The sequence below is a fragment of the Chlamydotis macqueenii genome, chromosome 8 (genome assembly GCF_036417535.1).
Source record: "Chlamydotis macqueenii isolate bChlMac1 chromosome 8, bChlMac1.mat, whole genome shotgun sequence".
NCBI lineage: Eukaryota > Metazoa > Chordata > Aves > Otidiformes > Otididae > Chlamydotis > Chlamydotis macqueenii.
The window spans coordinates 26,656,073-26,682,709 of NC_141563.1; the positions used below are offsets into that span (position 1 = coordinate 26,656,073).

The following is a 26,637-nucleotide window of genomic DNA, read 5'->3' on the forward strand; positions in this document are numbered from 1 at the left end:
GCTAAGTTTTCTTTAAAAACAAAACAAGCCAATGTCTTTTCAATTTGACATTCAAAATCAGTGGATATTTTTTACATTAATGTCCCTGTGTCTCTTTCTTCATCTGTAAAATTAGGATAGTCACTTCCATTTCACCAAATACGGATGCTTGGAAGATAAGATTGTTAATGTTTGTGAAGCACTTGTAATATTTTAGTGATCAGCACCATAGAAAAGCCCACGAGGAAATTATTAATTTTGTCTTCAGAGCTGGATTTCAATAGTAAGCAATAAACACGGCTTTGGGCTGCATAATGGGATGAAGAAAACAAAATATGGAATAGCTGGTCTTTGTTTTGTCTGTGCTGTGCATTGAACAAAGCAGGGGAGTTACAGAAAAGACAGTATGTGACCATGCAGTCCAAGATTGTAACACAATGCGCATACTAAGACAGCTGGATTAATTTTGCACAGGCAATATTAATTTTCTAATTTTTCAGGACCTGAACTTCGCAAGCCTAGCATTCTTTTGATGCAGCCTTTTGGTGCGTGTTACGTATGTAAGTGGCAGTAGCATCCAGCAACCTCAGTCGGAGCTGGAGCCCTGTGGTTTCATGCCCATGCGCATACAGCTGTGCTTCTGCCCCAAAGAGCACAGCTGTAATTTCAGCCAAGGTACAGGAGGTGTGTGTAGGGAGCAAATGCCTCAGTCCAAAGACTGTCTTTCTTCTGCCTTTCCCCCTGCAGTTACAAGGATATTTGTGAATCTGAGATTTCTCCATCTCTTTTTTTCTTTCTTCTTTTTTTTTGTCTTTTTTTTTTTTTTGTAATATTGCAATGACAAGCTATAGCTTTCCTGAATTCCTCCACCATGAGTATTCATAAGAGGACAAGGATGGACTGTCAAGGGGAAAGAGCCAGGGCTGCCTTACCCAGCTTTTCCTCCTCAGAGGGAGTGCGCTCAGCTCAGCAGCGTGGCTTTGTGTGCACATCACTGTCCCCAGCCCCACTGACGCTCCCTGCCTGCCTTGACAATGCTGCACTGATACATTCGTGTGTGAAATGTATTTCATGCCTCCTTCTTCATTTTAAATTAGAATTTCTGTTCCAAGCCTGATATTCGTTTTTATTCATTAGAAAAACATCTCTAAACATCTGAGAGTCTTTCTTAGCAGTGTAATCGAATTTTTTTGTGTTTATATCCTTTTTCATGAATTTGTAGCTGACTATGAAATTTGCCATTTTTACTCTGAACATCCCATGAAATCTGTTATTATTCTGTGTGATTTACGCAAAGCTCTGCCTGCAACCCAGCAGCAGGTGAAATACCGAGGCACAGACAGGAGGTAAAGACACAACAAATGTCGCTTTTCCCCTATACATCAGCGTCAGCTGTAATTCACATCCCATGTCTGTAGAGAGCGTGAGTTGCTGTCCGTACCAATATTTGGGCCACAGACCATGGCCCGGTTCCCTCACAGCCCACTGGGATGCATTAACTCAGGATGACAGGCACAGCCAAGCTGTCTCAGCCCTAACATTCGCCGTTCCAGCATCCCAGAGCTCAGGACTTGCCCAAAGCTGAGCTCTTGGCAAAGGTGCTTGCAGTGAGGGTCTGCAGACGGGCACCCCAGCAATGCCTAAACAGATAACACATCTCTCTGGTTTCTTTGTACTATCACATCCAAATCAAACCCAGTAGCTTCTCCTCTCTTCGCTTCCCTGGTGCTGAGTCCTGCAACTGGTAAGGTAACAGCGTAAGGCGATGTCACCCTGGTCAAAGCAATAGTCACAAAACCTTGTTTGTCCCCAGCTGCTGGAGGCCATAAGCCAGGGGAGTCAGAGCAGGCGCCAGCGACGCCAGGCAGACAGACTCAAGCCCTACATTGCTGCTCAAGTGGATGTGCTGCCCGAGACCTTCACCCTGGGGGACGAGAAGAACTACAAAGGTTTCTACAACAAGCCCCTGTCTCAAGACCTGAGCTATCGCTGCTTCGTGCTGGCCTCACTGGAGGATGGAGACACGGTAAGGACTTTTTGCCGGGGTGGAGGGTGCAGTCTGTCCTAGCAGAGCTGAGATGGGCTCATTGCAGGCAAGGGGAACAATTAGTGCAAGCCAGGATGATGGAGTTTTCTTTGAAGAGAAGAACATGAGGCTGCATAGCTGGTGTCCACAAGCTGAGGCAGGCGTGGGAGTTGACTTGATAGATGGTGTTTTTGGAGGGAAATGGCACGTATGTTTGACATAACAGATGAGCATGGAGGGCAATGTCAACACACGCATTCTACACAAGCTTGGTTGTGGCTTGGTGGGCTGCGTCCACGTGGTTGGGTTGGGATAGGTTCTCATTCTACTTTAATTCAAGTAAGTGACTGTGGAAAACAGCCCCTTGAAATCCTACCCTGCACAGTGGCTGCTGAGGCTCTGCAGTGAACAGGATGCTCCCCCTACAAACCTGCCTTCACAGGCCCTTCTCTGGCCAGAATCTCACTTCCAAATGATGTATGGAGAAGCAAACAAACCTGCCTGTCATCGCACTGGCTTGTCAGCAGGGCAAAGCTGCGCACACGTCTGCTGCATAGGGATTCTTGCTCCTGTGCCTCTCCTTGCTAGGGGCAAAGGGGCCATGCCTTTGTTGGCAGCCTCCTGCCAAGCACACAGGGCTTGGGCACCTGAGGGGGAAGGTAGTAGCTGATGCAATAAGCAGGTAGCAGCACGAGACCTGTGCATCAGTGTCCAGCTGGAAACACAGAGGGCAGGAGTGGTGGTGGCAGCAGTAGCAGCAGCTAGTGTGTAAATAATGGAAATAATAGAGATGCATAGAATCCTGTGGTCAGCTTCCAAGCTGCAGCTTCCTTCCTCAGCCTTGTTTGCTTGTAATGGCTCATTAGGGCTGGTCAAGTTTTTAATTACTCATCCAGCTCACGTGTTCTGGGGCAAGATGTGCACACTGGTGAGGGAAGGAGAGTCACAGATAAACAGCAAGGTAAGGCAGAGGCCTCGGGATGTGCTATCCTGCCAATCCCTATAAAGCAGAGAGATTACTTTAACTAGTTGATCCCAGACTATCATCATCATCTGCTCCCTAGCATACGTCTGCCTCCAGCGAGCCACCAGCCAGCAGAGTTATTACACCCTGCACCTTTCTGCATCGCACCCATTTTTGTTTGAAGCCTGAGGCACTCTGTCCAGGGCTGTGCAATATCTCCCCGACTCAGCTTCTCTGAAATTGCTTGCTATATCTCTAGTGTCAGCAGGTCAGCGTGACATCCCCATTCCTCAAAGGCAAAGGGGAGTGTGGTCGAAACACCATCTGTGAGAGCAGGAGCACCTGCACCTTGCAGTCTGCCTTTGGAAATGTCACTGAGATAACAGCCCTTCTGATCCCTTCTGCTTCTGTCTTCTCTTGGAAGGAGGCATTTCCAAAGTGTTCCAAAGCTTTGGAGAGGGACACAGGTGTTACCTCGCTGCACAGATCAGCATGATCCTTCCATCCCACCTAATGCATTTTGATCTTTCTGGGTAGTCACAGTCAAGGCCGTTGTGCCTTCTTCACAGAGTAGCTGCTTGCCTATCCAAAGGGGAGCCCCAGGCCTTCTGCCTCATCCTCACACTGCCAGTGTAGCATCTTCTTCTCTCTCCCATGCTCAGACAGAGCTGTGTCTGATTCCCTGCCCTGTTGCTTGAGCCATCCAGGAGGGCATAGGAATAGGCTGGTGGGTTGCAGTGATGCTGTGCAGACTTTCTCTAGGAACAGAGGTGAACTGGGAGCCAGCAGCTATTTCAGGGTCATTGAAACAGTCTTATAGGGCTGAAAGGTTTCATGGACGAAGCAGCAACCACACTCGCCTTCCAGCCAGTGGCATCTCTGACCACTGGTAAATCCGAGGAGAGCAGCTAGGATGCTGCACCTGCGTGTGCTGCCAGAAGGATGTCACAGATAAGAGCATTTTCTGTACTCCACACGTTTGAAACCAGGCTGGCTGGGATCAAGGGCACCTGTGAGAGGAGATCAAGATATGCATTTATGTGACACTAGCACGCTTGATTTTTCCCTTTCTTTCCCTCCCATGCACGCAGATATGAAGTGCATGTTTAAACTTGCGACCTTAAAGCAGGTGATTGATAGATCCGCAGGCGCCTCGTCAGTGACCGAAAATTTCTGTGGCAGGAGCAGAGCATTATCTGGCTCCCTAATGCAGGGCACCAGGTGCTGCTCAAAAGCCACAGGCACTGAACTCATGCAGCTCTGGCCCACTAACAGGGTGAAAGGATTTCCTTTTGCAGCATTTAACCCTTCTGACCCAGCAAGGCTGAGCTGCGAAGAGACAACACAGCTCCATAAGCCTTAGCAACAGCAGTGGAACGAGCCAAGTGCAGTGTCATTTTTCTGCAGGAAGGGTTTGGGTCTCTGCTAATCCTGTCTTGCTGGTGGGGCTAGAAAGCTGTCCCTTCGGGTTATAAATCTCTGGGCTGCCAGATTGCAGAAGTCTCTGGAAAAGAGCCTGTGAGCATGAGCCCCTTTCCAGTGTCTGTTTATGAGGGCTGAATCATCAGGTAGAAAATGTTCCTGTCATTTTGTTCCCTTAAGAAAACCACCTAGCCCAGCAGGGGTTTTCCTAATATATCCCTGTCCTGGAGAGATGTGTTGATATCAGCACAGCAGGTATTATAAACCACTTAGGAATCATCAGCCAGCCCCACTGTGCAATTGGTTGGGATTCAAAAGCTTGTGATTTGGCTCTGAGAGAATCCAGGGCTGGCAAGTGCCTCTTAGCTGAGCTGCTCCAGTTTGGCACCTCGAGGCCAGGTCTGCTAGCCAGAAAGTTGCTGGCACTGGGAATGTTTCACACCAGGAGGAGACTGTTTCCACAGCGTGACCTCCGCTGAGGTTGAGGGACGGAAGATCCCGTGGTGTGCTGCCGGCATCTGAGAAGCATGTCTGTTCGCTGCTAGCCAGAGGCAAGGGGAAACCTCTGCATTTCAGGGATGCAGCTGTTGCTTTAGCATAATAGACTTTGGTTTTTTTTTTTCCCTTTCTTGCCGGTGCTGTCCAGAAGAGATACGCAGCCAGCCCCTACTCGGATGAGATCGTGATGGAAGTGGCTTCAGCAAAGCAGCAGGATGAACCAGAAATGCTGTGGGTGATGGGACCCGTCCTGGCTGTGATATTAATCATCATCATTGTCATTGCTATACTCCTTTTCAAAAGGTGAGATCCAGTCCAGGACATAGCAGTTACGGCACAAGCACTACAGGTGGTGGCGCCTTCAAGACCCTCCTTGTAGCCTTCAGATATGGGATGCTCTGATAGACCGTCCTTGGTGGTCATGGGGAGGAGGAAGGGAAGGTCTCTGCCTGGCACGCAGAAGCCTGCTTTATAAAAAGAGCAGAAGGGCTGGCTATGCAGAAGGTAATTAATATCAGCCCCAGGACACAAAGCTGCTGTGGATTCTGGAAACGTGTGAGTAGGGGGACAGAGGAGAGCAGCTTTGTTCTTAAAGCCAGTCTGACCGCTCTCCGGTCTCACAGCTTGGGTTTGCAGCCTTGGGGACATCTGTAGTGCTGATTTTCTGTGGAAATTGCCTGCTGGATTTCTGGCAGGTGCCCCCACTGCTGTGTATTTTGACTGGAGAACATGATCTTGGTTGTGAGAACAGGGCATGGATGCGACAGACTGAAATCAGAGTAGGAGCTCTCTTCTTGAGAGAAGAGAGTCCTGGCTGCTGGATCAGGACCATCCACGCTCTGTGCTCCCTGCTGAAGCAACTGCCCGCCTTTGTGTAGCAGAGCAGCCCTCCTAGAGCTGTAACTGTAGCGTGAGATGATTGTTAGTCCTCCCGAGGAGCCACAGGTTGCATTTGCGTGTGTTCGGGTAGCCTGTTCAATTACAGAAGGTCATTCTCTATCAGCTCTGCTCTGAGGTTCTGCTCCTCCTGGACTCTCTATTTACATATGTATCTGTAGCTGGGGAAGGGAGCTGGCTTTGTTGTCTGATTAAATGGAGCTCTGCTGTGCATGTGCAGTCAGTGCCTTTCTGTGTCAGTGATCATCTCTTTTCTTCTGTTTCTGCTCTTCCCTGGATCTAGTAAACAAGAAAGGTAGGAATCCATTTTATCTTCTTGTTTTGCTAAAATTTCAAGTTTATTTCCCTTTTTAGAAACCAAGCCTGAAGGTAGTAAGGGGCATCTTTGTTTTTGGGAGCATGGGGCATGCCAGCTCTGGGGGCTTACAAAGACTTTGTTTCGTCAAAGGTATCAGCCTCCCAGCAATTGTCAGCCTCTCACAGCTTAGGGAGGCAGTTCCAACATAAAGACTTCCCAGATTGTTTTTGCAATTAAATTAAAAATAAAAAAAAAAATGACAACACCAGCAGTTACAGGTGTTTCTTTATTTTCTCAGTCACTTCAGACTGAGAGCTGGTCCATCAAGAATGCAAGTGCGTTCTTGCAGTCTGTAATGATGAGGGAATACCAGTCGATTGTAAGAAACAAAGTCTTTACTGGTCTTTTAAGGAGAGAAAATGGCCCCAGAGGAGATTCTGTAGCTGGGCCCCATAAACATTATGCCCAGCTTGGCTCAGCTTTCCTTTGTCCCAGAGCCTGGTGTGGGTGGAGCACCAGGGAGCAGCGCCAGCTGCTCGGACCTGACCCTCACGTCCCTGCTGCGTCCTAGCCCATGCAGCAGCAGCATATCCCCTTCCGGCACCATCTGTGTGCTCAGGGTGATGCTGTGGTATCCTACATTTTTTTGCTGCCCAGCTTCTCTATGGAGGCATTTTCTCTCAAAGGTGCAGAATATTCACAGTGTCCAACCTACAATGGGAATGAACTGAAGCTGGTAGCAGTGGATAGCTTGGATCTGGAGGTCTGTTTAGCAGTTCCCCTGACTAGGCTAATGAGAGAGACAAACATTAATTACGTGCTGTGCCCATTCCCCAGAAAAGCTGGGCCACTTTGCTGAAGAGCTCAGGGACTGGCACGCAGTAGCACATGGCACACCCTGCTGTGCTCCTGATAGGAGAAACAGTGCTTTATTTGTTTGCCATGTGTATTCCTTTCTTTCTGTTGATGCTCTCAGTCCTTCAGCTCTTTGTGCTGGTCCAGGCAGCTAGAAGGCTTCTGAGAAGTTGAGGTGACTCAGAGTAGTGTAAGACTCACAAGCTGGTCCTCCCCATTGAACGACTCCAGTGTTTGAGGCAGCCACAGGCTGCAGATGGAGCTTGCTCACAGTCTGGGCCACAGAGGGAATGTAGGTTTCACTCGTGATTTATACACTAAATTTTCCCTAATTGCTTCTTACTGGTGCCAGCCCAGCTCCACATGGAAGTGAGAGTGCCCTGTGCCTCTGCAGACCGTTTCTGATTGCGTGTGGCTCGGGGTCACCACCATCCAGAGATGCAGCTGCCTCTGTGCAGAACCTGGCAGGCTTTCAGGGTGCTTCAGAATGCCTCGCAAGAGGGTAGAAAGCAGAGGCTGACTGTTGAGATTTGCAGGATGGTACATGTGCTAGCATTCATGCAGACTAGCAGCGATGCAGATCCCTCTCTTCAAGAATTCATCAGATCAGTGGAGGGGGTTCACCGTCCGGCAAAATCCGTTTTGGGGCTGTAGCCAAAAGACAAAGTCTCTGTGTATTGCTGCATGCTCAGCACGTTGGCAAAGCATCAGGGTCAGCACAGACTCAGAAGAGAGTACTGCTGTCCTGCTCAACGCCCCTCCCTACTGCATGGGTATATCCACTATATTTGTAATGTAGAGCAGGAAGGGGGACTTAAAGAATCACTAGAAATCCTTCTTGCAGTATTAGATTTTCCTTAATATTCACTTTTCCACTTTTTGATTGCATCTGTCCCTGCTTTGCCTGTGAATTCCAGCAAGAACCTGTGGTGGTGGCATTGCTCTAGGCATAAATATAGCATGAAGAGACAACAGTGTATTTTATTGTTCCATTAATACACGCCTTGGGTGCCTTCAACCATTCAAGACATGTATTAATGGCCCAATAAAACACACTCTGAAGAGCCCTTACGCTATTATATTACAACATTCTATATTTAAATATTTCTAATACTTGAAAAAAAAATTATTATATCCTTCCACAACAGGAAATAGTTCCTAGAGAGAGTAAGAGGAAACAGCACCTTGCATCTATCTACTTTTTCTCTAATAAATATTGCGCACAAGATCACAGTTCAAAGTGCCTCATTAATCAAACCTCTGCCATCGCTTAAATATGACCCTTCCTCTTTCATAGATGGGAAATCAGAGGCATAGAAGAGAATGTGACTTGCCCGGAGCCACAGGGAGCCTGGGGTGGAGTTGGGTATCTGGGATGCAGGAACCCAGACTCCTTCCCAGAGTGGTTTGTGCCAGTCTCTGCCAGAGCTCACCTGCTTGTCTCCATCCTCTCTGTCCATAGGAAAAGGGCACACTCCCCCTCTTCCAAGGATGAGCACTCCATCGGCCTGAAGGACTCGCTCTTGGCCCACTCCTCTGACCCGGTTGAGATGAGGCGGCTCAACTACCAGACTCCAGGTAAGACACAGCTATAACCCCCTTGCGCCCCACCTCCTCCAGTTCCCCTTCGCCAGGTCACCATGCCAGAGGAGAAGTCGCAGTCCTCCCCCGCAGCAGCTCTGCACCTTCTCAGTCACAGTGGCACAGAGGGGGCTTAGACTGAGGATATCCGGGTGTTGCCCCTCTCTGGTCTACAAATCCTTCTCCCTGGCCCTGTCACTGCAGGCATGCAAGGCTGGGGAACCTGGACGGGGACAGCCTGTGTGTCAGACGTTATGTGAAGCTCACTGTGGTTGTCCTGAGCTAGGAGGGGCCTCCACACAGAGTTGGGAGAGTTCACAAGTGCCCGCACCTGCGTTGCTCCCAGTGCTGCACTGGTTTGGTCTGGGCTGGGATTCAGCGCTGAGCACTACTGGTGCAGTGCTGGCCCCAGGGACTGCATCTGAGGGAATCAGGAGGTACAGAGAGCCCTTAGGCTGCTGAGGGTGTCCCAGCAGCTTCATCCCAGGATCTGTGGAGTGCTGACTCTCCTGCTCTGCTCAGCTGTGGGCAAAGAGAAGAGCTACCTGCAGCCTACATTGCTCCCCAGCCAGTGCCGCGGCCCAGTGAAGGGTGCTGCTGGTCACGGTGGTCTCAGTGCAGAGGGTGATAGTTCAGTAAAAGTCATTGCTTTCTGTCTGCAGCTGTTCACTGCAGAGCATGTCGTGCCTGCACTGGCCTGTGGTGCCTCGGGGCATAGCTGGTTTGCCAGCCTGTGGAGGCAACTGTACTTTACACTGCAGAGAGGTCTCATGCTGCTGCTTTGTGTCTGTGCGTCTCATGGCACCAGAAGCACAGTACCTGTCATTGTAGCGATCAGAGACAGGCTCACCCTGACTCATTCAGAGCCTTTCAGAGAGTCCCAGTCCTAGATAAAGTGTGGGAGTGCTTGGGCTTTTGTGATGGAGGGAGCAGTTCAGCAATAAATGAGGCACATACAGCTCTCTTCTAACTTGCGGCTGCTCCTGATCTGTAACCTACTTTACTTTTCCTTCTGCTGTTCAGTCATGTAAGAGCTTTCATCTAACAGGAGAGTTTTGAAGGGACCATTTCCTGATGTAAACCTGCCGTCTCTGGGAGGGAGGGTAAGAGGAGCCTTCCCTGTTGCCACTCACAGCGGCCTGGCTTAGACCTGGGGTGGGCTTCACCACCGCATCTCCCTCTGTGCCAGAGCAGCTGTCACAGATCCATAGGCAGTGCATCTCCCAGGCAGGGCCGATGGCAGATCTCACAGGCAGGATGCAGCAACAGCCTGATGGTTGCCAGCAGACCTGGCTATTCATTGGCCACAACACGGACGGCATGGTATTGCAGCATGGGAGGAAATGCTGTGGGGAGCAAGGGAGGCCCCTGCACTAGAGGAAGAACATCTCAACAGGCAGATCACTGCAAACAGCACTAGATGAGGGGGTCAGATACAGTCAGCAACAGCATGCAGCTTCTTGAGGAGGAGCCAGGTGTTGAACAGGGCTGCTCCAGGACACCTGTGTGTGGAAACAGGCCTCTGTGACGTGCCTCCGCTGCCCAGGGACACAAGAGCCATCTTTGCTGTGTGCTTGTGGTTTCCAGTGGATGGAGGAGTGTGACAGGTCAGGCTTGCATCTCCTCCAAGAAGAGATTAGGGTGTTTGCAACGAGGGCGTCACTTGCTAGAGCTGCAGGAATGGTCAAGAGCTGCCATCAGAGAGCAGAGGGATCTGGGAAACTTTCTTTTCCTGCCTGTGCCTAAGGATAAGCCAAAGATGTTGGCTTATTCATAAAGTTTGCAGAGCTCTCTGGAGAGATAAAAACAACGCAAAGTGCCCAGTTCCCTAGAGACAGCAGCAGTGCCTTGGGGTGCTGCTAGCCAACACTCCCCCGCCAAGTGAGAGTACTGTGTCCTCCTCCCCGCCTCGCATCACTTGTGAGGCTCTCTGAGGTGGAAGTGGGTGTCATGCAGCCAGAAGTGACTGTTCCACCTCCTGACGAGCTTGTCCTCATTAATGAGTAGGCATGAAAACCAGCGAGCCCAGTGGGCCCATGCTGTTGGCCCTGTCACCTGCCCGAGGTCGAGGCGGTGCTGCGTGGATGCGTTGACAAGAGGTGCTGGCCACCGGCCCTGCACACTTCGGTAACTGTCTCCCTGCTGGAGTGTGCAGAGCAGGGAAAACTTGTTTAATGCATAATTAATTGGGCTACTGTTATTAAATATTAAGCTTTCTCATTTTTGTGGTTTTTACTTCAGACAAGGGTTATTTCCCCTGCTGTTGGCCTCCCTGTACTAACGTACTGCTGTGCCGAGTTGCTGAGAGGATACGGGACCAGATAGTGTCCCAGCACGCTGTGAAATGAGGCTGAGCTGTGCTGCTGATGAGCTGCGAGCGAGCTGCAGGCTCAGGGGCACTGCGCAGAGGTTGCTGGGGCTGAGCGCAGTGCTTCTGGCCACCGAGCAGCACAGATATCCCCTGTCCCTGCCATCCCCCTGCCCTTACTGGCTGCCCTTGGGCACAGGGCCATGGACAGAGGTGTGCAGTGAGAAGCGTAGCTCTTGGCATCAGATGAACATCCCTGCGAGTCCCTCCAGCTCCTTGTGTTTGTCAGCGTCAGGGGATGGTGCTGGCCGGAGCCAAAAGCCCGGTGTGTAATGGCCAGCTGCAGAGCCGCCCCCGGGGCCAGACAGCCGGTCCTGTGCAGGAGGGAGGCTCCCGGTGCTGTGGCAGATGGTGCTTTCCTTTGCATCTTCATCTCTTTGTCTTTCCATTTCTGAACCTCTGCAATGATGACTAAAGGCTAATGGGATTTCTGTTCTTGCCCCGTTTCTTTTCTTTGCAGGTGCCAGTGTCCCCAGTTGCGCGAATATCTCAAGTTAGTTTTAACTCCTGTATTTATCTTTTGACACCTTTTGCTTTTTCCTTCCCTTTCTCTCTTGTCTCTGTAATTTTTGTTTCATTGTCATGAAGGTCACCCTCACTCACGGCAGACTGTAGAACGGCAGTAATTTCACTTTCTGACATGATGTGTGGGCCCCGCCGCGGCCGAGCACGGGTACTGTTTGCACAGCACTGCAGCAGCTCACCGCAGCACAGCTCCCTGGGTGCTGTGCTGCCAGGAGGCTTCTGTGGCAGCCTTTTGTCTGCTCCTAGGCCTCCTGCCCCCTCGCAGTGGCATGCCAGGCTTTGCCATGGTGCCAGGCCTGCTGCTGGCCCTGCATGGGGACAGATAATCTTGGCCATTCTGGAGGGGGCAGCCAGCAAGAAACCCCTAATGGACAAATTGATGGGTGCTCTGCAGCCCAGTGGTTGAAAACTTCCCTCCTATCTCAGACAGAGTGGCTTCCATAGGTTGGGCCACCCAAGCCGTAGGGTTAGGCAGAACGGATGCCAAGGGATGCTGATCTTCTCCAAACTGCCCCGCAGTTGGTTTGCTTGGCGGTGTTGGCACCAGAGTCCTGGGCGCAGAGCAGAGGGACTTGCTGCTCTGGCAGGTTGGATGGAGTAGTACCAGGACTATGGATGTAACTGCTCCTTTATCTCTGCTTTGTCTTGTGAGCTTCAAGTTCACTCTAAAACAGCCATAAAAGTGTGTCCTCCCTGCTGATTGATGTACAACGCATCTGTGTGTGCGTGCAGGAATGGGAGCAGTACACAGGATAGATGCTTCCCTCAGAAGCAGAGCCAAGGACTTTGCAGTCTGCAGTCCTGCAAGCATTTTGAGACCTCTGAGCCCTTCTAGCCTGGTGGAGAGATCACTGTCCTCTGGGCAGAGTCGTTGGAAGAGCATGTAGAAGTCCTGGTAGTGTGTACAAATCCCCTCTTGCCCTGCTCTGTTTGTGGCAGTTGTTCCAGGTTGACCATAATGGGATATCAACGACCTCTTTCTCCCCTTCTGCTCTTGCAGCTCGTTTGGTGCTGCAACACTCCTTTGACCAGCAGAAGTGAGGTTTGGAGACACCACCTTGTATTTCCCAGCAGAGATGAGTGTCTGCAGCTCTGCTGTGGTCCATGGCTCTGCCATGCTTCATTCATGACCAGACTGGGATAGCAGCATACTGTCTGTGGTTATGTTCCAGCCTCTTTTGTCTTCCAGCCTCACACTTCTGCCTTGGTCCCACAGTGTTCTCCTCATTCCGTTGCTCATCAATAACAGCTCTGCACTGCAAAGGCTGCTCCTGAGCTACAGGAGCACCAGTGAGCAACTTGTACAGAAATCAAAGCATCATTTTCATGGGCCTGCTCGGCTACTGCGTGGATCCTGATGGGTGAAGTGGCAAACAGAGGACCGTTTGCAGGAGGACCTCAGCACAAGGCCAAAGAGTGATCTTTCCTCCTCCATCTGTGCGTGTGCTCTCAGGCCGTCCATGGATAGCTCTGCACTCTCAAGTGATAGAAGGACAAGTGTGTGTTGGATCGGCTCTTGCCTATATGCAGCGATGTCAGATGCTTTTGGCAGAGGTGTGAGGAGCCCTGCCGTGCAGTGGCTGCGGTGTAACACTTTTGTGTTATCACCTAGTGACTTGTTGCCACTGTGTAAAGTGCGCGTACTCAGCCTGGGGACTGCTCCATCACCTCAGCAGCCCATCACTGCCATCTGTGGCGGTGTTCAGGCTCCTGAGCGATTGAGAAGTTCCTGGCCGTGCTCCAGCCTGTCTCCCTGGGTGTGAATCAACAGCTTCAGCCTATTAATAATCATTATTACCCACGTGGGGTTTCTGGGAAACCCACAGAGCAGCCAGTGGAGTCACGAGCCTTGGGATTTGGATGAGCCAGGCTTTGGATGAGATGTTTCACAGCCGTGTTCTTGCCAATTCACCATCTCAGCCTCAGTGAAAGAGGTTGTGCAGGTTGAGCCCTGAATCTCAGGACCCCAGTAGGGCTCCTCCTAATCCTACATGCGCACCCCTACAGTACCCATCCGCTGGGCGGGACCTGTGGGATCCCCTCCTCTGGGCCTCTGCCCTGAGCAGGGCTTGGTCTGTGCCCAGGATGAGCCATTCTGCAAATCCCCACTTTAGACCAGGCAGGACTTCTGCCATGGCTTGAGCTGCATTCCAGCTCGCAGCAGCCTCCCAGAAGCTACTGTAGGGCACATCACTGCACATGGTGCCTCACGCAGGCCAGCCCAGTGGAGCTAGAGTTTGGGCCCTGGAGCCGGCTCTGCCTCCAGAGCACCACTGAAAAGCACCAAGCTACGCAGCTGTAGGCAGAGCTGCTGCTCAGTTTTCAGAAAGTTGTGTAATCTCTGACCAGGGAAGCAGCAGTTCCTCTGCAGGGCCCTTTCTGTTTTTCTGCAGCTCCCCAGGGGCCAAGGCCTATCCAAAAAGCTGTGCACCTACACCACAGAGGTTTCCTCTGGTGCAGGTCTGGGCAAGTTTCTTTTTGGCTAATGCCATTGTTAGGAGTAAGCAAGAGGATCAGCCTCAGCCCTTGGTGTTGACAACGCCAGTGAATCAGTGCGTTCAACTTCAGCCCGTGCGGGAGCCTGGGAAGCGCATTGACAGCATCTCCTCGGCCCGTCCCTGCCGGGGGCTTGCCCGAGCCCCTGCCCGCTGCTCTGTGTGCCTGGTGGCTGTACTGTCCGAGCATGCTCACCTGGTCATGCACATTCTGCACATCACCTTTCTTTTTGTTTCTCTGAACCATGTGCTCTGAGAGTGCGTGCAGCATGCCATGTGATCTCGCCGACTTCCCATCCATCCCGCCCAGCGCTTCACATAGTCACGTGTGTGTCCGCCTGGCACCCACTTTTCGGGTTTGCTCTGCACATGCTGTTGTAGAACTTTCCTCGTCTGTGCAGAGCCATAACCATTTTTGTCTCCCTCTTTCCTCCTTGTCTCACTCACAGGCATGCGTGACCACCCTCCCATCCCCGTGACCGACCTCGCCGACAACATTGACAGGCTAAAAGCCAACGACGGGCTGAAGTTCTCCCAGGAGTACGAGGTGAGCGTGAGAGCGTGCCAGGTGGTGGGGGTAGAGCGATGCTGGCCAGGACCCCCAACGGAGAGGGCTTGAAAGCTGAGCCGTGCCTCCCCCGCACCAGCATCGCCTGCGCGGGCCCTGAGCCAGCCCTGGGAGCCTGCCAGCCCCAGAGCGGTGGGAACGCGCCTTGAGCAGTTGAAGCATGGCTTGTACAGCGCAAAGGCCTTGCAGGTGAACACGCAGCAGCCCACTATGCTCCCACCATGGTTATTGTCTTAGGAGTGAATGACAATTCGTGTCTATCTGCTTGGGCTGTCGCTGTTGACTTTGTTGTGCTCCAGGATGGTTGCCCCCCATGCAGGTTGGCTGAGATACTTCAGTCCACAGCATCCCATGCCCCTCCACTTCCATCTGCATTCAAAGCTTTGCTTTCTACGCCATCCTCCGCTGCTGACAAACAGGCTTTCAGGTTTTCATTCCTGCTTTCCCGACCTACTCTCCCCCTGCACATTACTGGGCTGTGCTGGCATTAGCCTGTGCCATTCAGCATCTCTGCCACCAGGAACTCCGCCAATGAACCACTGCCCTGGAGCAGTCCCAGCTCCCCTCCCTGCATGGAGTTCTCTCTCCCCATGCCCTGCAATCCTGAGCTGCAAACTCCCCTGTGCTGCTGAATCACACACCCACCCCTTCTCTGTGTCTGTGGTGGAGCCCCTGCATGGGTACTGTCCGCACCCACCACCGAAGCTGCCTTTGCTCACGTGTGCAGGCACACACTGAGTGTTCAATGAACCCCCCCATTCTGTACTGCACTTTTTCCAGCCCTATCCCCTCCTTTCCCATCCTCCCCTGAGGAGAACTCGCTGAGAGGGGAAGGGACTGACTTGCACAAGGGCTGCCTCACCTTTGGCACCGCTCTACAGGCTGGATGGTCAGGTTGAAAACTTGTGAAGTCGGGGAAAGTTCCTCTGCAGCTCTGACATCAGCAGTGGCGGGATATATGTTTTCCTGTGCTTACATGCAGGACCCTCTTGAGCTGCAGGGGACTTGTAAATAAACCCCCCACCAGTATTAAAGAGGGAATAAATTTGGGAAGTGTCCTCTGCATGTGTTATCACTTCTGTTTGAATTGTTATCTGCCTGTGCCTGTGGCCTCCCCTTCCTGCAGCATACCTACACTGATTTATGAGATGAAATCAGAACATTTACCCACGAGGTAGGATTATATATGCCAGGAAAGGGAAAGCAGATCTCTGTGCTGAGAAGGTAAGGGACGAATTCCAGCTAGTTCAAAGGGTGTGCTTGCATGTGTCTGAGGAAGACACAGAGCTCCTTTCTGCTTCAGGATGCCAAGTGGAGGGACTTGCCATCCCTTTGCAAAAGCTGAGCTTTCACCAGCTACAGCATTACATTGCAACTTGGGAGATGTTTAGAGAAATAATGTGCTTCCCTCGCAGTTACCTGTGTGCTCATCAGCAGTGGTCCAAGGTATGTCCAGCCAGTGGTGCCAAGGTCTGCAGTCATACCTGCACCTGCCTGCCTTGGGCCTTTTGTTAGGAGTCCAGCTGAAATGCTAAGCAGGGCCATGCACTGCGCTATGGGCAGACTGTACCTCTGCTTGCGGTGGGGGTTCAGCAGGATCCGGTGTCTGTGTGCTCCCGTCCTCGCACTGGGCCTGCGCGGGTTGGAGCATGCAGTGTAATACTGAGCTGTGGGAACTGTTTCAGAAAAAAATGAGCATTAAGTAAATTCTTTTAGCTGTTTTCATGAGCCTCTCACTTCTCATTTCTCTTTCTTTAGAATATCATGGCTGGTTGAGAGCGCCAATCAGTTGTACTTTTCATACTGAAGCAGCTATTAAGTAGATGATTGTTGCATGTAATTTTTTTTCCCCTGGATTCTGCTGTGTTTGACTCCTGATCAGCTAGAAATTACTGAACATGACAGGCTCATACAGTGTTTCATATTAGGATAGACCCCCAAAGCGGAAGTGGTTGCCTCTTGTTGGCGTGTGGGTATCAGCAGAGTCATTTCCCATTTGAGATGCCAGTGAGAAAAATCCTGGACTGAGTTTGCAGAGAGCAGCAGCTGTCTGTGCAGGATTGCTGTGGCGATGGGGCTGCTGAGAGCAGCCTGGTCTCTGTGCGCAGGTTTGGTGTGGCAGCAGCTCTCTTTGGGGTAAGGGAATCTGCAGAGTGGATGCTGGAATAGCAGAGGTGGGAGGTGAGCAGGCTGTGCAGCCCCTGCGGGAGCTTGTGCTTCCTGGCACGGGGAGAGGCAGGGAACCACAGCTCACACCTCCGCAACTGCAGTCGTTAAGTGATGATACAATCCCAGCGCCTGCCCTGGGACTGTGCGAGCTTCAGACTTGCGCAGAGCTGAGCAGTGACCCAGCACTTTCAAAGATGGACGCCCCGACCCTATTTCCCTATGGCACAATAGTGCTGCTGAACTGGCCATAGCACAGCTGAGCAGGGAGAGCAGAGGGACAAAGGCATCACAGATGAACCCCCAAGGACCACTTGCTGTTTGGTTGAGCATTGGAATTGTTCCATTTTAAGTGTTTTTGCAGGGCAGCCTAGCAGCCTAACATCTCTGTGGGGTGCAGGGCTGTTTATACATGGCTCATGTTCCAGAAGCGGTCGCACCCCAGGCAGAGAACAGATATTTAACAGCTCTTTTAACCACTGAGGCCAGCTGCCCAGAGCCATCAGTCTGGCGCTTGCCTTGGTTGTGCAAGCGATGGCAGGGTAACCTGGACACAGGTGACACAAAACAAGACCTGTCAGCACCTCCCCGCATGCCTGGGAAGGAAGCAGGGAGAGTGGCAGAGATTTCTTGGAGCCGTCTGGCCTCCATTCCCACAGGTCAGAGAAAATAATACTGCTCACACCAGTTTGCCAGCCCGCGTGGCTGAGTAGCCAGCATGGCGAGAGCTGTGCATGGGCTGCAGCGATAGCCAGCCCTGATCCGCGGGTTAGCCCTCACCCATGATGGGCACGGAGTGATCCCAACTGGACCTGCTGGTACCCTGGTGCGACAGGAGAGATTGAACTGCAGGTGCTGGGAGCTGAGCCGGCTGGAGGCACAGTCAATTCTGCTACGGGCTGCTCTGGCGTGGGGCATGGCACGGCGCCACTGCACTCTCCCGGACACACAGCAGAGCTGCAGGGAGCAGAGTGCCAGGGTCTGGCAGCAGCTTCTGGCCTGGCCGCACCAGGAGCGTATTTCATTTTTAGTGTACAGTGAGAGCTACAGTGAATTTACAGTGTGGGATTAATGGAATTAAATAAGTAGAAGGGAGGCTGAGCCCTTAATTATTTATCCGCGGGCTGTGGAGGGCACTGCAGCTGTGTTGGAGCTCCTCCTGTGGGCCACCTGCCCATGCTGCAGCCTGTGGGCTTGGGGCAGAATCCTGCCCTTGGGCCGGGGGTACCATGCACGCATGCACCGCATCTCGCACTTTCACTGTGGGATCCAGCAGGCCAAGCGCTGCTGTCCCCTTTGTAGCACAGGACAGAGTGACTCCAACCAGGGCTGGTCCCTGCTCCCTTGTGGCTGCTGCCATTTCTGGGCTAGATCCTGCACAACCTTCCAAGGGGAAAATTCTTTCCTTACGTCCAAACTGCAACCTGTGGCCATTGCCCCTCGTATCCAGTCCCTTCGGCATGTCCCTCCAGCGGACAGCCCCTGGGAGCAGAGCGGGCTGGAGGGGATGAGATAGCTAACATTATCACATTAGTGCTTGATAATCTTCAGGTTTTGCATGAGATTTGACTGCTCCTGCTTCCCAGTGCAGTGGGGAGGCTGCAGCCCCTTCCCCACAGTTTTGTATGGAGAGAAACACCGCTGGCCTGCCCAAACCCCATGTTCATCTGCATTTCTCTTAAAGGCACCAAGGACATGGCATCTCCCATGCCTGCAGCCCTACCAAGGCAGCTTAGGCAGCGGGAGAGGCGCTTGGGTCCCTGGGGCCGCGCAGCCCAGGAGGTCCTGGACCCATGGCCCAGGTAGCACCGGGGAGCCGGGTGCTGTGGGTTTAATGGGCTAATCGGGAAGCTGCCTGGCAGGGCACGTTCCGGTAATAAGAATAACAAGGCTGAAGCGCTGCCAGCGATTGATTCAGGGGCACATTATATCCTCATTTGAGACACAGCACAGATTGACAGTGGTCAATGCCTGTGCTAATGTGGCTGATTTCACAGGAGGCCAGGAAGCACTCACAGCCCAAGCACCTTCCCCTCCCCATGCCCTTGTGCAGCCACCTGGGCTGCTGAGCAGCATGGGGCCGTGGCCCCCCTGCACCTCTGCTGCCGCAGCCAGGGCCAGCCGAGCTGCCACCGAGCTCTGTCTGTGGGGGCTGCCCATGCTTGCCCGCAGCGGAGGAAAACTGCAGGGACTCCGCATGCAGATGGATTGTGAAGCTGCACTGAGGAAAGGGAGCAGCAAACCCAAGGTGGACCATATCTGAGAGACAAACTGGCACCCAGGGATGTTTTCAAGGCATTTGTAAAATGCTGTCGAGTCTTTGGAGGAAAGAGCCTTTTTCCAATCCCGTTTCAATGGTCTGGCTCTGTCTTTATGTTGATGGCAGCAGCAGCAGGGATCCCTGAGGTGCTTTGGAGAGATTGCTCCTTGCACTTCCATGCTGGGAAGGAGGAGTTCTACTAATTGGGCTTTTTCTTAATTTGTACTTGCTGTCTTACAGCATCTCCCCTGTCACTTTAAAGCAAAGCAAAACTAAAAGTTATGGTGCTTTTAAGTTTATTCCTGGCTCATTTCCTTCCAATTTCCCAGTCCTTCTGCTTTTTAGGAAGAATGAGTTGAAAGTGTTACTTTGATCAAGTTTTGGGATGAAGCAGCGATTCCCATGAGCCCTAGAAAGGAACAAGAGCAGATTCCCAGTGCCCAGGCAGTTGTGGAGCACAGTGGGGAGACAAGGCAGTGCTGCGGTAGTCAGGGGCTGCAGAGCGCCGTACGGGACGAGACTTGCCAACCACCACTCTGTAAGGGCTTCAGCTGCTCTCCAAGCAGCGCATCATCCTCCCCTTTATTTACTCATTTGTTTGCCTTAAAGGGGGGAACAGGTGTACATTAATTCATCACCAGAGTTTAAATTAAATCATTTTACTTCTAAATGAGTCACTAATTTGCAGGAGTATTTAATTAGAGCCTCTTTGCACTCAGGTGCTGTATTACTTCTGACTTTCTCACCTGTTTGCCCTCTTAAGAGGCTGCTGCTGATTAGACCATTTCTGCACATCCTCGTTGCACATCAAAGCAATTAACCCTAATGGCAACACCTTGATGCTCCTCCTCGGTTCTGGGGGCTCTTGGCAGCCCTGTCTCCCCCAGGAAATAACCCTTACCACCGCTGTGGCAGGACGCAGGCTTGCTGTGCAAAGCACACTGCACCCCACAGCTCGGGCAGCCCTGCAGCCTTTTGGCAGTGATTTGCAGCATAGATTGAGCATTGACAACTGCACTGAGCTCTCCCTGCCTCTGCTGCGAAGGGAGGACTCGTGCCAGCACCCACCTGTGCCCAGCGCTGAGCGGGTGTTCATGGGGTGCGAGCAGAGCTGGTGCTTTCTGGGTTGATCCACAGCAGCAAGAAAATGCTTGCTTATACCTTCAGGGCCAGTATCAGCTCCACCGCCAGCTACCCAGCTCTCTGCAAGGACTGCCTGTGCAGACTAAGGCTGCCTTTTTGAAAAAGAAGTGTTATTTATGTCTAATAGGCATTGGTGGATTTTCCTCCTTAGTTTGTCATTTGTGCTTCTCCTTCTTTGTGCTCCGGATTGACTAGACCGGTACCAAAACCCCTCTCACTCAACTTTACTCCAGACAGAAAAGTCCTTACACATTTTATTCCTCTTACTTTTTCACACCTGTGATCATTTCTGTTGCCCTTCTGCAGTTCAGCCCCACCATTAGGTGGGCAGCAGACATCCCTGCCACACAGCTGAGGGAGGAGAGCATCCAAAGATCTGATTCAGTGAGCAGCCTATTTTGAAAACAAAATATAGGTGCCTGAAAGAAATGAAGTGCCCCAGAGAGCCGTGAACTGCACTGGGACACCTCTGTGCCTGGGCAGGGTGCGCAGGGGCCGTGGCAGCCGGGCCAGTGGGTTTCCAGCCAGAAGCAGTGCTTGCAGTCTCTACTCCCACTATCCCAGCTGCAGCGCCTCTGAGTGTTGCTGCTGCCTGCTTATTACACTGATAATAGAAAATTACAGGTTTTCTGTAGGAAATGTCTATTTACATCCTACATTTCCCAACCTACCTATTAGCATTGCTGTGATGTCACATCCTCCTGCGCATTTTCGTCAGTGCTGGCTGCGGGCAGCCGGCAGCTGCAGGGAGGGCTGGCAGCGTGGGCCACCACACGTGGGGACAGCCAACTGCCACCTGGTACAGCGCTGGCCCGTGCCCTGCACCTGCCACAAAGCCCTCAGGGCTGGTGGAGCGATGCAGGCAGTGCCTGTGCTCCGTACCCGAGCTGGGTACCTGCACCCGCTGCCAGCTGCTTGGGAAGTGCCTGCTCAACAGCACAGGAGAGTAGGGGACAGCAACGGATGTCCCCTTGCGCACAGACTGTGGTTGAGGGGGCTGAGCAGAGGGACCGTGAGAGTTGTCCAGGTCAGCCCAGTCAGGGAGCTGGGCTCCTTGGCTCAGCCTTTTGCTCACGGCTGATCCAGAGCTGACAGACTCGTGGGCGTTTTACTGCCTGAGAAACCTTCTGACATGGCTCTCTGCCAAGCGATGAACACAGATGCCTGCAGAGAGAATAACGTGCGGTGCTTCCCCTGGCCTGTTAGCTCAATATTTTTGCCTGTGGGCCAGCAAAGCTTTGGGGACCCTGAGCTGGAGCATGATTTCAAGAAGGCTTTGACTGTTGGTAATTTTGGGGGGAGGAGGTTCATGGGGTGACTGATTTCTGCTGTAGCTTCCTGCCCCGAACCTGCCCAGGGCTTCATGTGCAGAGCAAGTCCCTGCATGAGGCACCTGTCTTGTCTGGGTGCCTCACATGTCTCTCAACCAAAGAAGCCATCCCATCTCAGAGGGGTGCTTTGAGGTTGGTCCTTTTTCCCCTTGTTTTGTGCATGGACAAAGACAACAGGACAGGCTTTGGGAAGGGGTTGCCTGGCCATGGAGGAGCCATGCACCAGTTGCACCAGAACGTGGCTCGTGGGAGAAGCATTGGGTGCGTGAGGCCAGGACACAGGTGGGATCGGGATATGTGCTTTTCAGGCAGTTGCATAGCATGTGGGCTTTTAGCCGAGATTTATAACCACGTCTTTTCTCCGGGTTTGTAGTTTCTTGTCACTCTATTAACTCAAACGAGAGATGTTTACATTGCATAAGTAGCTGGAGCAGTGGATAGTAACCTATCAATTTTCATGACTGTTCCCTGGCAAAAGCTCATAGGCTATCTTGCAGGACACTAATACCCAAAGCTCCTGGGGCACAAGACACCCAGGGCTTGCTATATTTCAGGAGACTGCAGTTCAACAGCTAATAAAACCACTAGGTCAAGAACTGCGCCGTCAGGTCTCTGTGAAGTCCTGGCACAAGACCAAATTTCTGCTGATGGGTAGCTCCAGAGCAAAGGATGAGCATGCAGTGAGAGCGGAGGTGAAGGCTCGTCTGCAGCAGGCTGCCTGAGTGAGGGGCTGCTTTGCCTGCAGGTCACAGGAGGCAGGTCCCACTGGGAACCGGGTTTCGGTGTGGTCTGGCTTGACACTGCTGCTGGGGACACCCACAGAAGCTGTGTCTGGCCTGGGGAGAGGTATGCAGGGAGATGCAGATTTCCTGACTGAAATGCACGTGTGCCGCAGCGTCCTGCTGTGCTATAACCACTCCTGACCTCCTCTCTCTCTTTCTCTCCACAGTCCATTGATCCAGGGCAGCAGTTCACCTGGGAGAACTCCAACCTGGAAGTGAATAAGCCAAAAAACCGCTATGCAAACGTGATTGCCTATGACCACTCACGTGTCATCCTGACTTCCATCGATGGTAAGAGCGACTCCAGAGTGGGTACCCCAGCAAACGGCTGAACCTGGCTGTAGCAGGGGACCGTCTTTTTCCTAGTTCTCAGCTGAGCAGGGGCAAACACCAAGAAACATATCCAACACCAGAGCTGCACAGAATAATGGGTGCCCCTTCCCTGGGACATCAGGTTCCACACGTCCCTGTGCTGAACAGGAGGTGCATCAGGCCTTGGTATTCATAACACTGACCCCCGTGGCTCCAAGAACCAGCCCCAAATCTCTGGAGTCTGGGCTGATTCATGCTTTTAGTACCTGCTTTGCAGTCCCGTTGCACACAGGAGCTGGAGCCCAGGCACCGAAGCCTAGGCTTGCCCGTTCCCACTAGTTGATAAATCAACGCCCAGCTCTGCACACCAGAACTGAGCCCGCTCGTGGGGAATGAGGAAGATGCAGCTAATTCAATGCATCCCTGCTTGGGGAAGAGACTGGGGCCAGGCTTTGTGTACAGGTGGCCGGCAGTTACTAGCAGCCTTTTTCTTGGCTTGGCAGAGTCTTTTCTAATGCTAATGCCGCACTCATCCTCTGTGGGAGGAGGAGGGGGTCCAAACAGCCCCTCACAGCCAGGCCTGTTCAGCAGCAGCAGCAATGCGGAGGCCTGGCATGCCTGGCGTGCCTGATCACAGGCAAACCCTGTCAGACAGCCGTGGGGTGAGCACATGGGGGAATCCCTCTTTCCCAGCCTGACTCAGTTGCTGTCAGCAGTGTCTGTGTCTTCCTGGGAACCATTCCCGAAGCGCCCTGCCAGGTCCCCGCCGCCCATGCCAAGGGAGCTGGGCGCTGCACTCCAGCTGCTCCCCCAGAACCACCAGCACTTTGTTTCTGCCTGAGACTGCTGGGACCTGTAGAAAATTCCCCAGGACAAAAGGGCGAGGGGGAGACCCCCAGCTTTATTTCCTTCCTCTAATGTAATGCAGATGCGCTCTCCTTGGGAGACGAGGAGATTCCTGCTGCTTTCCCTCCCTGCAGCCCAGGCAGCCCATGCTGAGCAGGGTTTGGAAACGCAGCCCCAGGCCTCTGCTTTGCCGCATTTATTTTAGTAATTGTGTCTTTGCATTTTAAAGGCCTTCACAAGAAAGTCTTTTCCTTAAAGTGGTGGGGGCAGAGTGGGAACAGGAGCCCGCTCTGCCAGCAGGCAGCAAAGGAGGATCTCGCACTGAGGAGGGATTCCGCGGTGGCGGGAGGAAGGTCTCTGTCTCCTCCAGGGTACTGGTCCCTGCAGGAGGGATGGGAGGACATCCCTGCCTGCCATCCACTGCTAACAGAGACAAGCTAATGAAGCAGTCTCATTCTTAAAAGGTGCCGTAGGACCATAACAAATAGCTGGTGAATTTAAGACAATTATTTCAATCAGTTGCTTGGGGCCAAATGAGCTCCTTAATATTCCTGCCTGTGAATTTCCCTTTGTGTGCGGGTGGCAACTGTCTCTCTGCTTTGGTGCTGCCTGCTTATTACATTAATGTGGGAGTTGCAAAGGGTGGTTCTTTGTTCAGGCACCATCCCTGTCCTTTGCAGGATCCCTGGGAGAGACTCTGGTATCACCCTGTGAAGGAGACTTGTCAAGAGCCTTGTGAACATGTCAGCCTCTTCCCTCGCCTGCAGGGCCCAGCAGAGCAATAGGCACAGGGTCGTGGGCTGCCCCTGGAGTAACGTTTTGCCCTCTTTCTCTACAGGGGTCCCAGGCAGTGATTATATCAATGCAAATTACATTGATGGGTATCGGAAGCAGAATGCCTACATCGCCACCCAGGGACCTCTGCCAGAAACCCTCAGCGACTTCTGGAGAATGGTGTGGGAACAGAGAACGGCAACTATAGTCATGATGACCAGGCTGGAGGAGAAGTCCAGGGTACAGTGTGTGCTGCTTCTCTTTTCTGGAGCTGGTGGTGGGGACAGGAGAGAGGGAGGAGAACACTTCACAGCATAAGGGCATCCAGGGAGAGGCAGGTCCAGTGGTATACCTCACTGCTGCAGGCACCCCAGCAACAAGTGCCTTGTGAGCATATCCCTGTGGTGCAAAACCTGCTGTCACGGTGCTGCTCATTAACCCCTGTCTTGCCTGTGTGTCTGCATTCACACCCATCCTTTCCCTGCCACATCACTCACACCAAAGGGAGAAAGGAAGGCTCTGAGATGGGCAGTGTTGACAGTCCCTTTCAGGGGGGCTGCATCCCCGAAGCTGAGAAGCTGCAGTGGATAGGTGGTATCAGCAGCGTTCTGTAGCCTGACAGGGCCCTGGCATCTCTGGCAATGCAGAGGAATGGCTGACAGGGTCTCATTGCAATAACAAGGCTAATTTGTGCCTTGTCCAATGACAACATGTATAAACGATCAGCTCATACTGCCAAGATTAGATATTCTGATGTAATAAATGCAAAGCTGCCTGCAAACCATGGGGAAGGCACGAGGTGGAGAGGAAGGAGAGGGAGCCTTTGCTGCGGATGATGCTTGTGGTGTCTCATGACAGAGGTTCTTACTCAGCCCCTGAAGCAGGGGTTCATAAGCTGTGACCGAAGTGCTCCGGTGCCCAGATGCACCCTTTGGGCAAAATCTGCCCAAGCAGGAAGCAGCTTCTGCCTCTTGTGATTCAATTTGTTCCTAAAAGTAAAATTTTAGCGGTAAGCTTTTGTACTTGCAGAATATTTTAGTGTTGCCATGCCAACAGCAGGAGAAGGGGCTGTGCACTCAAGCTGTGAAGCACTAGTTATTTTTAGCCCAATAAGCTCATTCTTGAGAAGCAGAAACTGTCAGGTTTGAGTTTAGCTAAAACTTTTGCCCGCATGCTCTCCCTCCGTTTCAAAGCTTTAGCACCAAAATGCTGGCAGGGGTGTCTGAGCCTACGCTAGCTGGGAGGAGGCAGCTGGAACAACTGATCGCTGTGGCAAAACAGATCTGCTTTTCCTGCGCATACAAAAATAGGCTTTGTTCATGGGCTTCCCTGGCTCCGCAAATGCCCTTACCGCCTGCAGGGAAAAGTAGTGTTCCTTGGAGATGAGCTGCCTCTAGAGATCAGCCCCACCTTTGCACTGTGCTTCCCACTGTGCAGCCCTGCCTGCTCTGTCTGATAGCCACTGTCACCCACCCCATCCCAAACAGGGAGGTATATTAACCTGACCCATCCTTCGGCTCCAGGCTTGGCACATGGGCTAAGCAAGATCAGAAGCTGCTGATCAGCTGCTCTCTGCAGCTGGGGATTGGTTATATGGGGACTTTTTTGTGCCTTCACATTTCAGTGATGGAGCATATATTTGAAGTACGAGGAAAAGCCCTTCTAGGTTGCCAAGTAAATCCATGCCCAGAGTCCTGACTCACTTAACTTCTGCACTGCTTAGTTAGAGGAAGGCACTCCAAGGTGCGTGTTTCTCAAAGATAACGGGTTTCCTTTGACCCCAAAGGCACTTGTCTTTGCCTGAGGTGCCTGTGCTGCTGAGCCATGCGTTATCTCCCCCCAGCACACTCCTGTCTTGTCATCCTGCAATTACCTCCTGCAGTGTTGGTTTCTGTCCCAAACACGGTGTGTGTGGTCAGGCTTTTGGTGACAGGATGGGCACTGTGAATCCCTGTCATGGGCAGGGGATGACCAGAGCCCTCACAGAAGCAACAGGCAACCTGCCTGACCAGGCGCACTGCCCGGGGGCTCTAGGCTGACCCGACTGGACCCAGACCTCAGCATTCTCTCCCCAACACCACCTGCCCATGCCTTGCTGGCTCTTTGGCACAACCCCAGCACTAATGAGAAATGGGCAGTTTTCTCAGGCACTGCAGGAGAGGCAGTTTGCCAGGGGAGGCAGTGGGGAAGCCCGGCCACTGCTGAGTTCTCCAGGCTTCCCTGAATGAGTTTGCTGGACCCTGTAGTTGCCTCAGGGCACCTGCTCGAAGGAGAGCCCTGGTGGGGAGCTGGGATGTGGACTTGCAGGAGATTATTTTCTCAGGGTTTTTTGTTGGCTTCTCCAGCATCTTCCAAGGCAGGACAGCCTTCAGCCACCTTCCTACTCTGCTTCTCCTCATGCCCCTTTGGTGATGGCTAGGGCTCGCTCAGGAACACAGCTTTTGGGGACCAAGGAAGATCCCAGTCACTGCCCATTGCTGCCAGCTTTCAGCATGAGACACTGTTTTACAGTTTACTCCACTTCAGACTCTTCAAACCTCATCTGGT

The 26,637-nt window shown here is 52.4% G+C and overlaps 1 protein-coding gene across 8 annotated transcripts in view; it reads left to right on the forward strand.

Moving 5' to 3' along the window:
* Nucleotides 1–26,637, forward strand: part of PTPRF (protein tyrosine phosphatase receptor type F) — a 386,594-nt gene that overhangs the window by 345,498 nt on the left and 14,459 nt on the right. For 5 of the 8 annotated variants that reach the window (XM_086752931.1, XM_086752935.1, XM_086752932.1 and 2 more), the window contains 7 exons: nucleotides 1,793–2,005; nucleotides 5,038–5,192; nucleotides 8,402–8,517; nucleotides 11,349–11,381; nucleotides 14,358–14,455; nucleotides 22,326–22,449; nucleotides 24,155–24,330. In XM_086752931.1, the coding sequence (XP_086609057.1) occupies nucleotides 1,793–2,005; nucleotides 5,038–5,192; nucleotides 8,402–8,517; nucleotides 11,349–11,381; nucleotides 14,358–14,455; nucleotides 22,326–22,449; nucleotides 24,155–24,330 (915 nt within the window). The remainder of the gene's footprint in view (nucleotides 1–1,792; nucleotides 2,006–5,037; nucleotides 5,193–8,401; nucleotides 8,518–11,348; nucleotides 11,382–14,357; nucleotides 14,456–22,325; nucleotides 22,450–24,154; nucleotides 24,331–26,637) is intronic. The other 3 variants (XM_086752933.1, XM_086752934.1, XM_086752938.1) reach the window with 1 other exon arrangement.